We start from the raw sequence: 12,547 nt of genomic DNA, 5'->3' as shown, positions 1-12,547 counted from the left end.
GATGTCGCACTACTATAAAAATAATTTTCAATTGTTTTTCGATCACTATTGCGTGAATTTGTTTTATTACGCTATAAATTGGAGGTTGAATTAGGTTTCTATAATTGACAACTCAATTCGAGTTTAGATATAAAGAAAAATAGATCTAAAAATGGATACAGAAGAAACCATACAAAAACACGCTCGATTCGCTCAGTTTTTGTCTTATTTAGAACGGCATAAGATTTATGAACTGTTTTTTGTAAGAATAATTGATTTTTTTCATACTAATTTATTATCATGAATATTTATTTGTAAGTTTTGATCTGTAGATTGAAGAACACATAAAGGTTATTTTTCACGAGAAGCAGAATTCTTTAATGTTGCTTTTATTCAGAAAATTTATGTTAATTAGAATGCTCAACTTAATACTTTGATATTGAAATAACTCTAATAAATTCTTTTTATTGTAGGAAATCATTACATTGTTAGTCATGGAGAAGCCAATAGATCCCCTGTCTTACATTAAAAATTCATTACATCTTGCAGTAAAACGACGAGATACATTACGAATTATTTTATTGTCTCCACCTAATTTTGGTATATTATAAAAAATCTTGTTTCGAATTCAAAATGATATGAGAGTGATTACTAAAGTTAAATTTTTCAGACAAAGAATTATTAGCTGAATATTTAGAAATAAAACTTGGAATTAATCGTGTATCATTGCAAAACATACAACCACTTGTTTCGAGTCTAACAAGAAATTTTGCCAAAAATGTTGAAAGAACATTAGAAGAACAACGATTTCATGAAACAGGATGGTTATTCATAGGTACAAAGTACTTATTAATATTTATGATATTCTGAATGTATTTTAAAGAGACGTATTTCGTTAAAAGATTTTCCAAGAAGTAAATTGGAAGCCAGAGCTCTGCAGAGAATTGGAGTTTTGCCCACTCATGTTATAGAAATAGTTTGGACCAATAAATCAGGTAAGCTTAGTTCTTATAATCTAATTGAATTAATTGAACATTTCACACGTCACTAAAGTAAGTATTTCACTCAAGATAATTCATCTGATGATGATAATTCACTGAATAGCTCATCGTCAACGAGGTCCTCTCAAACGTGCGAACAAACTGAAGAAGAATGTTACAACCTGAACATTAATGGTCTTCGTGAAGCATATGCCAATAAATTAACAGTACTTCTCTCCTTCAGGCTAAAAGAATAATATGAGGAAATTAGAAATAATAATTTTTTTTCTTAATAGATACTAGAAATTGCAGGACGAACATATGAAGAGCTTGGTAATTTAATTATAAAATTAACAAAAAAGCAAAGATACTACGTTCCATGTATTTTCCGTGTTTTGCTCATCGGTTCGCGAGGATCAGGATGTCGTTCTGTGGCTCGTTATCTTTCACAAAGATATGGTCTTGTCCATATTGACTTTGACTATCTCTTGGAACAAACAAGGAAGCAAAATTTTCCATTAGGTAAAGAACTAAGACGTATAGAAGATCGGTGGGGTACATTGCCAAAGTCTGACATAAGGATTAAAGTAGTCGAGGTACAAGGATACACTAGAAAAATTTTAGTATTCTTATCTAAATTCATTTGAATAATACTTAGAATAAATTGATGAGCCATGAGTGTATCAAAAAAGGATGGGTTTTAACTGGATACCCTCTCACAGTTAAAGATTTTCAGCTGCTGAATTCGCTTACGACACCTCCAAACAGGTTTCCTAAGATTAGTCTTTTACATTAAGTGAATGTTAGATATTTCTAATGTGTTGTTTTTTGCTTAGGATTATTTTTCTTAACGTCGATCAAATGACATGCAAAGAACGATTATTATCACGTCGATTTAATTTATTAACCGGTAGTGAGCATCATCTACCATCGGATGATTTCCATTCTTATGAAGGTTTGGGTATTCGTCCTAAAGACATCAGAAGTCAGGTCGAACAGGATGTGAGCTATTATTCTTCGTCTATTAAAAATTGATCTTTCGAATACATTCGTCATATTTTAAAGCTCGAGGAATATCAGAAAAACATCGGAATGTTGTTAGAGTATGCTGGTGAATCAGTTAATGTCATCGATGGAGTTGCTGAAAAAAGAGTAGTTCAAGAAAGAGTTGAAGCTTGTTTAGCACGGCCAGTCACATGTGGACTCTTAAATCAGACAGTTAAATTATCAAAAAATATCAATTCAAAAGAAAAAATATTTCATCCAGATGAAAGTCTTAAACCCAAAATTAGTCGTCATTTTTATGAAACTGATTCAGAGTTTTCATTAATTTAGTTTCTTATTTGTAGAGTCTAAATTCTACTAAATTATTTACCTTTATAAATCAATTTTGTCATGTACAATCAAAATAACTACAAATTATATCAATTAGCTTCTTTAGTTTTTATAAATTATGGTAAATTATTCTTGCTCTTTTCTGATTTAATTTATTTAAATTTTTGTTAAATAAAATACATATTTATCATAACACATTTAAAACTAATTTTAAATTTATCGTCTAAAATTAAAACCTTTTCGACGACTTTTAGTGTCAATAAGAAGCTGAGCTTGTCTTTTAAGCACACTTCTAGTTGGAACTTCTTCTTCGTCATCAGAAGGAACAGGTGGAGCCGCAGGAGTTGGCGTACCAGGAAACCTAGGAAAAAGTGGGCGTTCATCGATATCTTGCTTCTTCTCTCCAGCATCTGAACTCACGGATAAGGTACTAAACTGTATACAAATTATAATTTTTCAATTAAAGTTATTGATAGCTTAAATTAAAATTAATTCCCAATCTTAAGTTTCAATTTATAACAAATTAAGCCAGAGAAACTTGCCTTATCGGTAGTAATTTCTTCAATCCATTTAGCATATTGGTCTGGCCCGCCTAACATGCTAATGGCTGCCTTCATTTTCTCTTCTAAAAGTTCCAAGAGTTCAAATGGATCTCCATTAGGCTCGGGTGGCACTGGAGTTTCGCTAACATCCTAAATAAAATATTTAAGACAAGTGATAAGAAGAAGACGTGAGGAATGTCAATGGTTGGTAGTAGATTCCTAATGTTTAGTAATCACTCCTACGTATTTGCTGTGGCTCGTTGATTTTTCTAGGTAAAGTGTAGCCTATAAGTGCAGATAGGTTGGACTGAAGACTAGGAAAAAGATTGGAGCGGAATGTTTATTCTTGATTGGCAACGCGAGGTGCTAATGTTCGGAAGTATACACGAGACTAGAAGGTGAGAATTACACTTAGAGACTATCTTGAAAGATCTATCGAAGACTTGGAAAGAGGCGGTCCTTCTCTTCAAGGATACATATTTATATGCCCGCCTAAATGGCCGTAGAATTCGAAATCATTTGTAGTTTTTATACCGGCATCTTTACCATCAACAAACCATTCGCACGAGCTCACGGCTTTTAGCTAACAATTAGAGGTTCTTTTATAAAAATATTAAATACACATCTTGATTCTAGAATATCTACGATTTTACTTTTTAAACTTCTTAATGGCAACCTTGAAATCAATCATAAGTTTCTTCGGAGAAGGGTAGAGTTAATTGCAGGTTGTAAAGTTCAAATTATTGGATAGAATCAGGATGCTCGGAGTTCAGTCTTTAATTTCAAAAAATATTTCTTTTGTTGTTTCAAGAAACTGAGTATTAAAACTTACCTGCAGTTTGTCGCAAAATTTCCAAAGAGTCCTAGAAACTTCATTAATCACATCTTCAATCCTTTGAATATCCACATTAGCTCTATTTTGTCGGTCTTCTTCTTCTTTTATTCGTGCATTTAATTGGGCTAATTTTTCAGCATTTCTAAAAAATAAAAATTTAGCTTCATAAAAAAAATTCGTATTTTTTTTTAAAGAATGATTTCATATTATTGTAGAAAAGAAGTTAATTAATATTTAATAGTTATCAATTTGTAACAGACATTTTTACTAATTAATATTACTTTCAATATTCGTTGAATCAATTAACTTAGAGAAACAACTTAATGTAATTTGAAACTTTCTTATCAATTCATCTAAGGAAGGTCTATCAATTAGCATTTTTATAACTTACTGATCAGCATCTTTGGTCTCAGAAAATTTCTGTAATTCAATCTCTCCGGTCAGTTGTTGTCTTCGTTTTTCCAAATTCATTTTTTCTTCTTCCATATTAGTTCGCATTTTCTGTAGTTTATCTTTTGTAGACTTTTGACTTAAAAATCGGTCTAAAACTTCCTCCGTTTTCGTAACACCTGTTGCACCCCTAAGCTTAGCAAATGACTCTTCAAGAAATGTCATTTCATCTTTAGGTGTTTCAACAGACCCATCTTCACTGAGTTCAGTAGGTTTCTCAATTACTTCAAAATCATCTCTCGGAGCTATTCTGGGTGCGGGGAAAATCATTCTTTCTATTCTCTCTAATTCCAGTTTTCGATTCTCCACTCGTTGTCTATAATCCAATATTATATTGTCACGTTCTTTGCTTTTATTCATTGCCTCAATTTGCTGATGCATCAAAGTCTCCTTTGTTATATCTCGTAATCCGACAGCTTCCTCTTTGACTTGCTATAAATGAAGTTTGAATGAAGATTGATTTATCATTTTTGTATTAAAATATCGTTATTAAATTTAAATAATTACTTGTAATTGTTTAATTTCTGCATCCTGTTCTTTTACACTTTGTTCTAACTTTTGTAATGAAGATACATAAAATGCTGCATCTGATTTTAACGTAGCTCTCACAGACCTATATTTTTTTCTAACAGTATCAGCTTCCATTTGCATTACACTCACACGATGTAATTGATTCTCTAAACTTACAATTTTCTGTAAAAATTTTATTAATTTAGATTTTTGTTCTTCCCCATTTACTCTATTTATTTCAATGAAAATGATTGTTTTTTATTTTAATAAATATTTAGCATTATTTTTTTCTTTGTAAATATGTTATAATTTAACAATTATCAATGGATCATTGAATTCTTACTATAACGTTGAACCTTTTTTAGAGGATGTTCGAGCTTCTTCTCCATCAATTTTTGTGCTCTTCCATCCATCAACTCTGTATATTCTTTAAGAAGCTGAGTAAGTATTTCTTGTTGCTATAACAATTATTTAGCATTAATTAATTTTCTAGAAATTTTTTCTAAACATGATAAAGATTAATTTATTACTTTAACGCTCTTATATTTGATAAGATCTAGCTTTTTTCGTAACCGAATATTATCTTCATCAACTCTTGATATTGCTTCTTTAATGCCACCTTTTTTGATGCAGGCTGATGATTCTCTACTTGTTGGGGCTATCTTTTCGGCAACATCTTCATTCTGATCAGATGAATGCATACTTCAGCAAATTATACGGATAAAAAAAATAACCATATCATTGTTAATTTGATGAGTACTTACGTTTTTAATTCTAGAGTACTTATGTTGCAAGCTTTTGATATCTTTCTTGAGATTTGTAATTTTATCTGTACTCTCACGTATTTTTGCATCGCACTCTTCAAAGTTAGCCTTCCTTTGTCCCTCTAGAAACAAAAACAACTTGAGTGTGCATAAAATTAAATCATTTGTCCGGTAGAGTTAAAGATGAGCCACAAGTTGGTGATGGAGAATGAGAATGCGCGTGCATGAGGCTTCGTGGAATCGTAAAACTTGACCCCAGAGCATCCAGTTAGCAGCTGAATTAGCGACGCGGTTCATTCACTGAGCACTCGTGACTATGGCGTGCAAACCAAGCAATGCAAAAGTATAACGAAGATAGAAAAGGCAGAAAAGAAGAAGATAGTAGCACATCACTTTGATGAAAGTAATTAACTCCATTACTCATTTATTTATTATTTTTATGCTACATTTCATTTTTTACACATGAAAAAGGCAGTAAATTAAAAATACTATAGCTATAAATTAATAATGAGTCATTCTATTTTTACGATTGATAATTAATATCAATGAATGGTTCATAGTAATAAGATTTATCAGTTTCATTAAGAGAAAAATTCTTATTGCTTTATTCATCAAAAAAAAATAATACTAATTATCATAAAAGTTTTTTAAGATATAAATATTTTTTTATGGGTTAAAATCATAAATAAAATTTAATTATATAGAGATTGATAGGCTCTCTCTTTTTTAATTGTAATAATGAGTTAATTCTTAGTGGATTTCATTTGAGAGAATCTTAAGAACTTTTTAATCATTTGTAAGTAAAATTTCTTTGTAATTTTCTATGTGCAAAAAATGAAGAATTTACCTGAGAGTTGTATTTTCTTTTTAATTTCAATGATTTTTCTGTTTAGGACAGAAAGATTACTTTCCTGATGAATTGACAAGAGAGGATCAGCCATGTTTTGGATTTATAGCTAGAGAATAAATATCGACACAACTTAAGTCGTCCAGACAACGGTGTTTGATCAAACCCTGACATTTCTTCACTCTACCACGCATGGAAAAAGTTAGTATTATTTCAATCGTCACAATTTATTCCTACTCAGTTGATGTAGCACGATGTGGCATTAATTAGCAAGCATTGGATGAAGCATCATGAATGTTTGTTGTGCGACGATAAACTTAACGGCTCCATTAATAAGAACTAATGACTCAAGCTCGTGCATGGGGCATCTGAAAGATCACTTGGTAGATTCCACATGGGATTCACGAGAGATATTATATGCGAGTCAGATGCTATATCCTTCAAAGCTTTTGCTGAGAGCCACCGAATTCAGCATTTATATTCGTTAGTCGACGACGCGAAAATTGCCCTCGATGAATTTTAAGTTACACGCAATCAGCTACGATGAGAAAGATTTATTAATGCGTGGGTTTTTCATTTGACTTACTATTTACAATAATCTTTCATTCTTCTAAGTATCTATAAAATTGAGAAGAAATTGAAACAAAATATTTTCTACTTGTATTTGTTAATGGAATTTAATCATATAAAATTTACAACATCTAGGAGTTGAAGATTATATACGTCAGACATAGAAAATTGAAGAACAAATTATATATTACATACTATGTAGATGAATGTTTCTAATTTGTTAGAAATTTTTAAGAATAATATTTATTTTTAATAATTTTTAATGAATTCTTCTAAATTAGTAGTACTTTTTAAAACGTATGTCAATACATGTTATGATGATTTACTAAAACATATTTCCTAAGAATATATAAATTTACAATTTCATACGATAAACAATATCTAATTAGATAAGTAATGCATCACTCATCATTTTGAATCACTAAAAACGAGTATAATTTTTTATCTTCAAATTTGAAGAGAATATCATCTACGAAAACTTAAAAACTTTATAATTCAATTACTATTATATTTTTTATTCATTTTACATTTATTTTAATATTTATTCAATGGATATATAAAGTATTAGATTAATCCAATGATTGCTAAAGAAAAGAACAATTGCTCAAAGTTAAAATTTCGAACAGTTCAATTAGATGCTATTTAGGGCATGAGATACAGTCACCTTAAGTACGAACATCTGTTGTCAGTCTCAGACCCTAAACCACCCCAAAAAATTTTTAAATTCCCCCTGGTTTCTTTTCAGAAAATTCAAGAACCGAAGAGCACCCCATTTCCGTTCATCCCTTGAAACTTTCTTGTAGACTTGTCACCCCATTGGTTAGAATGTCAGCCATTTTGATGCGCGGAGTGATATACTGAGCGATGTGCAGGTGCGCGCGCAAGAGGGAACTACTTTCAGCGCGTTCGAGGGACAAAAGATGCCCAGACGTGGTTCGTGCGCGGTCGTGCTTGTGTATCCTTGTAAATTCTTTTTTTTTTTTTCGGAGCAATCGACAATAATTGAACCTCGCGAGTGAATTGGACTATTAACCGTGTGACTCCAATTTTTGTGGATTATCAAGACAAAGTGTTGAGTGATTTTAAAGTTTTAATGAAACTATTTTATATCGTTTATAAATCAAATGCATAGATCCCGGTCAAATGACGGATAGTGAGGCTGATATGTGTGTGTGTTTCATCTTTTGTGTTGGATAAAAAATCGGCCGAGATGGAGCGACGGAATCGCTTGGATTACATACTCTCAATGAGCGTCATCCTCTGGATTCTTGTCGTGACCTTACCATCAGTGTCCGGTAAGTGTCAATTTATTTAAAATCATTTTTTGAACAGTGTAAAACAGACGCTGCTGCTAGGCAACAGGTCACGGATCAGTCATCAGCGCCGGCGCATGTACTATTATCAAACGACGCTTGCGTTAGCTTTTCATTCAAACTGCTTATCTTTCAAAAAAATGTATGCAACCGTTGATTTATCAACGAGTTGGGTGCTTTTCCAAGTGTGTTTATTCGCCGAGTGCATTAGTATTCCCCTGTTGCGTCCGACATTGCTGTTGGATCGTAGGGCCTATTCAGAAAACATTGGGCCCTAGACCGGCTGCTCCTTCCTCCTCCCCTACCACCAAACGACGGTTGTATACATTCCGTTCTAGCTTCCAGGATGTCGATCACAATATTTCTCAAATTCTTGCATATAATAGCTATTTGATAATCTTACTTGATCTACAAGTTTGAATTAAAATAAATCATCCAATAAAAATAGTGATTTTTTTTTTATTGAAACAAAATTCTACAATATGAATACCGGATTTTTATTTAATTTCTTAATTAATAAAAATTTAATTGAATTCATCTTTTTATCCTTCAATTAAATATATTATTGAGCTGTAGATTAAAATTGTTTTACTGATTCATTAGGTGATTAATTTTAAAATTCAAAGAAATACTTGATTAATTCTGTTGTTTATGGGAGGAACTTTTTATCATAGCCATACGAATTCTTTGAATGAAAAGAAATGTAGATTATAAAGTTCTTAAAATTAATTTTTTAATTAAGAAATTAAATAAAAAAACACGTGGTTGAATATTAATATATATTTTTTTGTGGTTCTCAACGTGTTATCCTTGATTTAACGGTAGATTGAGAATCACTGAGGGACAGGTGTCCAACCCCACTTTCTAGGAAGCCGGTCTTTCCCTATGGCGAGTGTAAACTCAAGCTTCGACATTTCGTGATCTGACACTTTTCGACCGGATGAAAAAAAAATGTTTTACTTTCATCCTCCTCTTTACTTCTCTTCAACAAGAGTCTAGATTTTTAACATTATGTGACTCCAGTCAATGTTCTCACATACTTTGTCACTTTATTAAAATAACAGTCTTATCTTTATTTACTTCTAATATTTATGCACATCTCTAGTTTTGAGAATCGTAAAAGTTTATTCATTCATCAATATATCCTTGTCTAGTCGTCTCTTTCTTTTGCAAGTTGCGACGATATTTACATTCACTAAAGTGAATCCTCACCGTCTTGATCTCTCTCGCAAGAAACCTATGACGTAATTCTTGCACCTGGACCAAAAGAATAGCTTAAGTAATTTGAGTGCAATGGAGAATAGACAAATGAGCTTGAATTAAAGTAAAATTTAAGAAAATTGAATTAATATGGGTGGAAAGGCAGATGGTTAAATGGTATAATTGCAATTCGTGCAGACATAAGTGCACATGTGAGATACATAAGCCGATACAGATGAGTGTGCGGTATGAAGGGAAAGAAGGAGTCATGGGTTACGTGGTGGTAGCCGCTCCCGAGAGAGGTCTGCATCTCTAGACAAGCATGCACTCTGGATACGGCGTTTGCTCTTCGTCGTCGCTCAGTTACGTTCTCAGGCTTTCTCTTCTCTCCTTAGAAACCGATCCTCGGCTGCATCATGTGCTTTCACACGAGACAGAATCCTGGACGTATCCACTGTCGCCTGAATTCAATGATAATTTTATTGATGAAACTATTTTAATTAACAAGGGAAACCTTTGTACGAATCTTTGCTTTTATCTTCAATTAAAATTTATTCGAATTTTTTATTGCTCATTCAGACGTTGAATATTTTGTTAAAATAGAGAAAAAAATTCCATACGTAATCAATTACATTATATGATAATTTCATTGATGAGACTATTTCAACCATAAAGTGAAACTTTTGTGAGACTTTTTTTATAATTTTGATTTTAATATAACATTAAATTTTTTATTGTTATGTTTAATTGAGAGAATGTGAAAAATAAAAGAAGTAATAAGATTGGTTGTAAATAACTAATTTATTAAAGTATCATTTTGTTAATGAATATTCTTTAATGATAAAAAATCTTCGATCAGCTTATCATATTATATAATTAAAATAATTACCTGAAATGAAGAATACTTTAAAGTGAAATGGATAATTAATATTATAATGTATAAGTTATTATATAGATTGTGATTAAAAGATAAAAATTTATATCAATATTCAGAGCAATAAATTATAAATTTTTATTAAATGATAGATAACATGTGTTGTCAACCTTGGTAGAAAATTAATATAATAATATTAATTATTGATAAAAATTGTCAACTTATCTCCAACACTTTTTTTCTATAATTCTTACATCCAAAGCTTAATTGGTATGCAATAAAAATTAAAATAACGATGAGATATTTTAATCAAAGCAAAAAAAGTATTCGAAAAACTTGAGCAAAAAATGAATGAAATAAAATAGATTATAAATATTACATTAAATGATAATTTCTGATGTTTGATTATTTTTCTTGATGTAATTGCAATAGTCCATTTGGATTGGAATGGAGTCGTAAAGCGATAGCTAGAATGGTTATCCATATAGGAGGACTCGAAATCAATTCGAATTTACGAGTCTTTCTTACTGGTATCAACATAGCAACCGGTTATACCTGTTGAGTTCAATTCTGCAGCTCTTCTAATAATTCTTAGGTCGAGTATAGTCACACAGTAAATCGAACAATAGTACAATACAGTAGCAATAAGCTAGATGTGTTTGTCAACAACGTTATTCACAACATGGCAGTGAATATAGAGGGTTTAGTTGCAGTTGATCGATAGTAAGAATTTTTCTAGCATGTCAAAATGATAAAGGGTTAGATCACGGTATAATAAGATAAGACACGAGTGAGGATAGAGGTAAAGCCGGTATCTCGCGGCATCTGCTAACTAAAAGGGTTAAGATCTTCAGGGCTGCCACGACCCCTTCTCTCTACTTCTCGTTTACTCTTGAGTATCCTCAATGCAGACATTTGCATTCTTCCATCTTCAAGTGAAGCAGAAACGAATAAGAAGAATGCGTATATCGTCTCTCCCTCATTTTCCCTCTTCTTTATCCAATGCATCTCGCTTTTTCATTCTGTCTGTCCGCGTCGTTCACTTGGATCTAAGGATCTCGATGGCTCTCCTATCCTTCTTAGACCGCGTAAAACCGCATAATTAAGGACCTTCACTGGCAAGCAAGTGGGCACACGTCGATCCTTGCTTGTCGTTTGGATCCATGTCTGCAACTAAACCCAGTCTTCTTTCTCTTCCTCATGGGCTTGTCCTGGCCATCCACGCCAGGACGATCGCCAGAGTATCGAGCTCAGGATCAAGGATTGTGCCGTCAGTCAGGCTCAGGACAGCTCGGCGCCCCCTTATAAAGCAAACAGAATCCATGCAGATTTCAAGACTAAGATTTTCTTCGATTCGAGATATCTCGTGAGAGACATTTCATTTTTGGTTGCCAACTTAACCAACTTTCAATCTATTGATTTATTAACAACTTTTTCTAGCTTTAATGGATTTAATTAATTTTAATTATTCGTCGAAGATCATTACAAGGCCAGGGGGATGTTTGTCTTGATGACTAAAAAATATTAAAAATGATGTTGATGAGATTGAATTTAAAATATACTTGGAATGATGGGTTTTAGAGAGAAACAAGGCTTCTCATTCCGTGGGGTCAATGATGCGATATATACTATCGATTAATCACTGGACCACGTGTTACAGAGGTTTCTTTTTTCTTTGATAAATGGCAAAAGAAGAAGCATCAGCGGATACACGAGTTGTGTAAATTAATAGACGCTTGATTAATTTCCATGAGAATCCTGTCGTATGACAACGATTCTTTATACTTGTATTACAGTCGTCAAGCAAGTCCAAATGTTTCCAATAAGAGTCATCTGTTTTCGTTTTTAAAATTTCCTGCAAACAAACATAAATAAAAAATTATCGAACACTGTTTGTAGACTTAGGTGTGGCCTTATGTAGGTGGAAAAACAAGACATTTTGCATAAAGTATGGCGAAACGAGTATAAGCGATAATTAATTTTTCACGCGTTCAGTCAACAGGGCAAAGAGTTCCGTGACTGCAACTACCGACACGGCCCGTTGGCTCGTATTACATGCTCGCACGACGGAACGTGTACACAGGCTTTTTCGTTTCTCTCTTTCTTTCTTCTTTTGCTATGTACAAACATGTGTAAAAACGACAAAACACATATTTTGACTATCATAAAAATTAACATGGAGATCTTGAAATATTTCTAATCCCTGGCGCCTCTGCGTTAGTATGCATCTTCATGCTTTCCGCCTTTCTCGACGACGTATGTAATAAAGAGAAAAAGTAACGGTTTTAACGAAATTGTGCAACGATTTCTCATGAACTTAAATAAGATGATACATTGAAGAGAAAAAT

General features: G+C 32.3%; 3 protein-coding genes and 1 long non-coding RNA gene across 5 annotated transcripts in view; 3 read left to right on the top strand and 1 right to left on the bottom strand.

The window, feature by feature from the left end:
- Positions 1-139: 139 nt before the first annotated feature.
- Positions 140-2,294, top strand: LOC118072487 (adenylate kinase 8). Its single transcript, XM_035092395.1, has 9 exons — positions 140-241; positions 453-579; positions 650-814; positions 882-974; positions 1,050-1,186; positions 1,256-1,555; positions 1,618-1,727; positions 1,796-1,961; positions 2,025-2,294. Exons 1-9 carry the CDS (start codon positions 152-154, stop codon positions 2,292-2,294), a joined length of 1,458 nt encoding a protein of 485 aa, XP_034948286.1. The 5' UTR covers positions 140-151.
- Positions 2,295-2,510: 216 nt separating this feature from the next.
- Positions 2,511-6,408, bottom strand: CCDC151 (Coiled-coil domain containing protein 151). The gene is made up of 9 exons (XM_035092287.1): positions 6,243-6,408; positions 5,396-5,517; positions 5,162-5,314; positions 4,988-5,089; positions 4,629-4,814; positions 4,063-4,553; positions 3,669-3,813; positions 2,837-2,986; positions 2,511-2,729 (listed from the first exon to the last, which is right to left on the bottom strand). Exons 1-9 carry the CDS (start codon positions 6,334-6,336, stop codon positions 2,511-2,513), a joined length of 1,662 nt encoding a protein of 553 aa, XP_034948178.1. The 5' UTR covers positions 6,337-6,408.
- Positions 5,019-6,423, top strand: LOC118072419 (uncharacterized). Its single transcript, XR_004691009.1, has 3 exons — positions 5,019-5,072; positions 5,265-5,798; positions 6,289-6,423. It is a non-coding gene; the product is annotated as an uncharacterized lncRNA (long non-coding RNA).
- Positions 6,424-7,734: 1,311 nt separating this feature from the next.
- Positions 7,735-12,547, top strand: part of N (neurogenic locus Notch protein) — a 110,377-nt gene continuing 105,564 nt past the window's right edge. For both annotated transcript variants that reach the window (XM_035092412.1, XM_035092410.1), the window contains exon 1: positions 7,735-8,107. In XM_035092412.1, the coding sequence (XP_034948303.1) occupies positions 8,023-8,107 (85 nt within the window). In that variant the 5' untranslated portion in view covers positions 7,735-8,022. The remainder of the gene's footprint in view (positions 8,108-12,547) is intronic.

Source organism: Chelonus insularis, unplaced genomic scaffold, assembly GCF_013357705.1.
Source record: "Chelonus insularis isolate UGA/USDA-ARS -01 unplaced genomic scaffold, ASM1335770v1 contig_93_pilon, whole genome shotgun sequence".
Taxonomy (NCBI): domain Eukaryota; kingdom Metazoa; phylum Arthropoda; class Insecta; order Hymenoptera; family Braconidae; genus Chelonus; species Chelonus insularis.
This window is presented reverse-complemented; position numbering and strand designations above follow the sequence as displayed.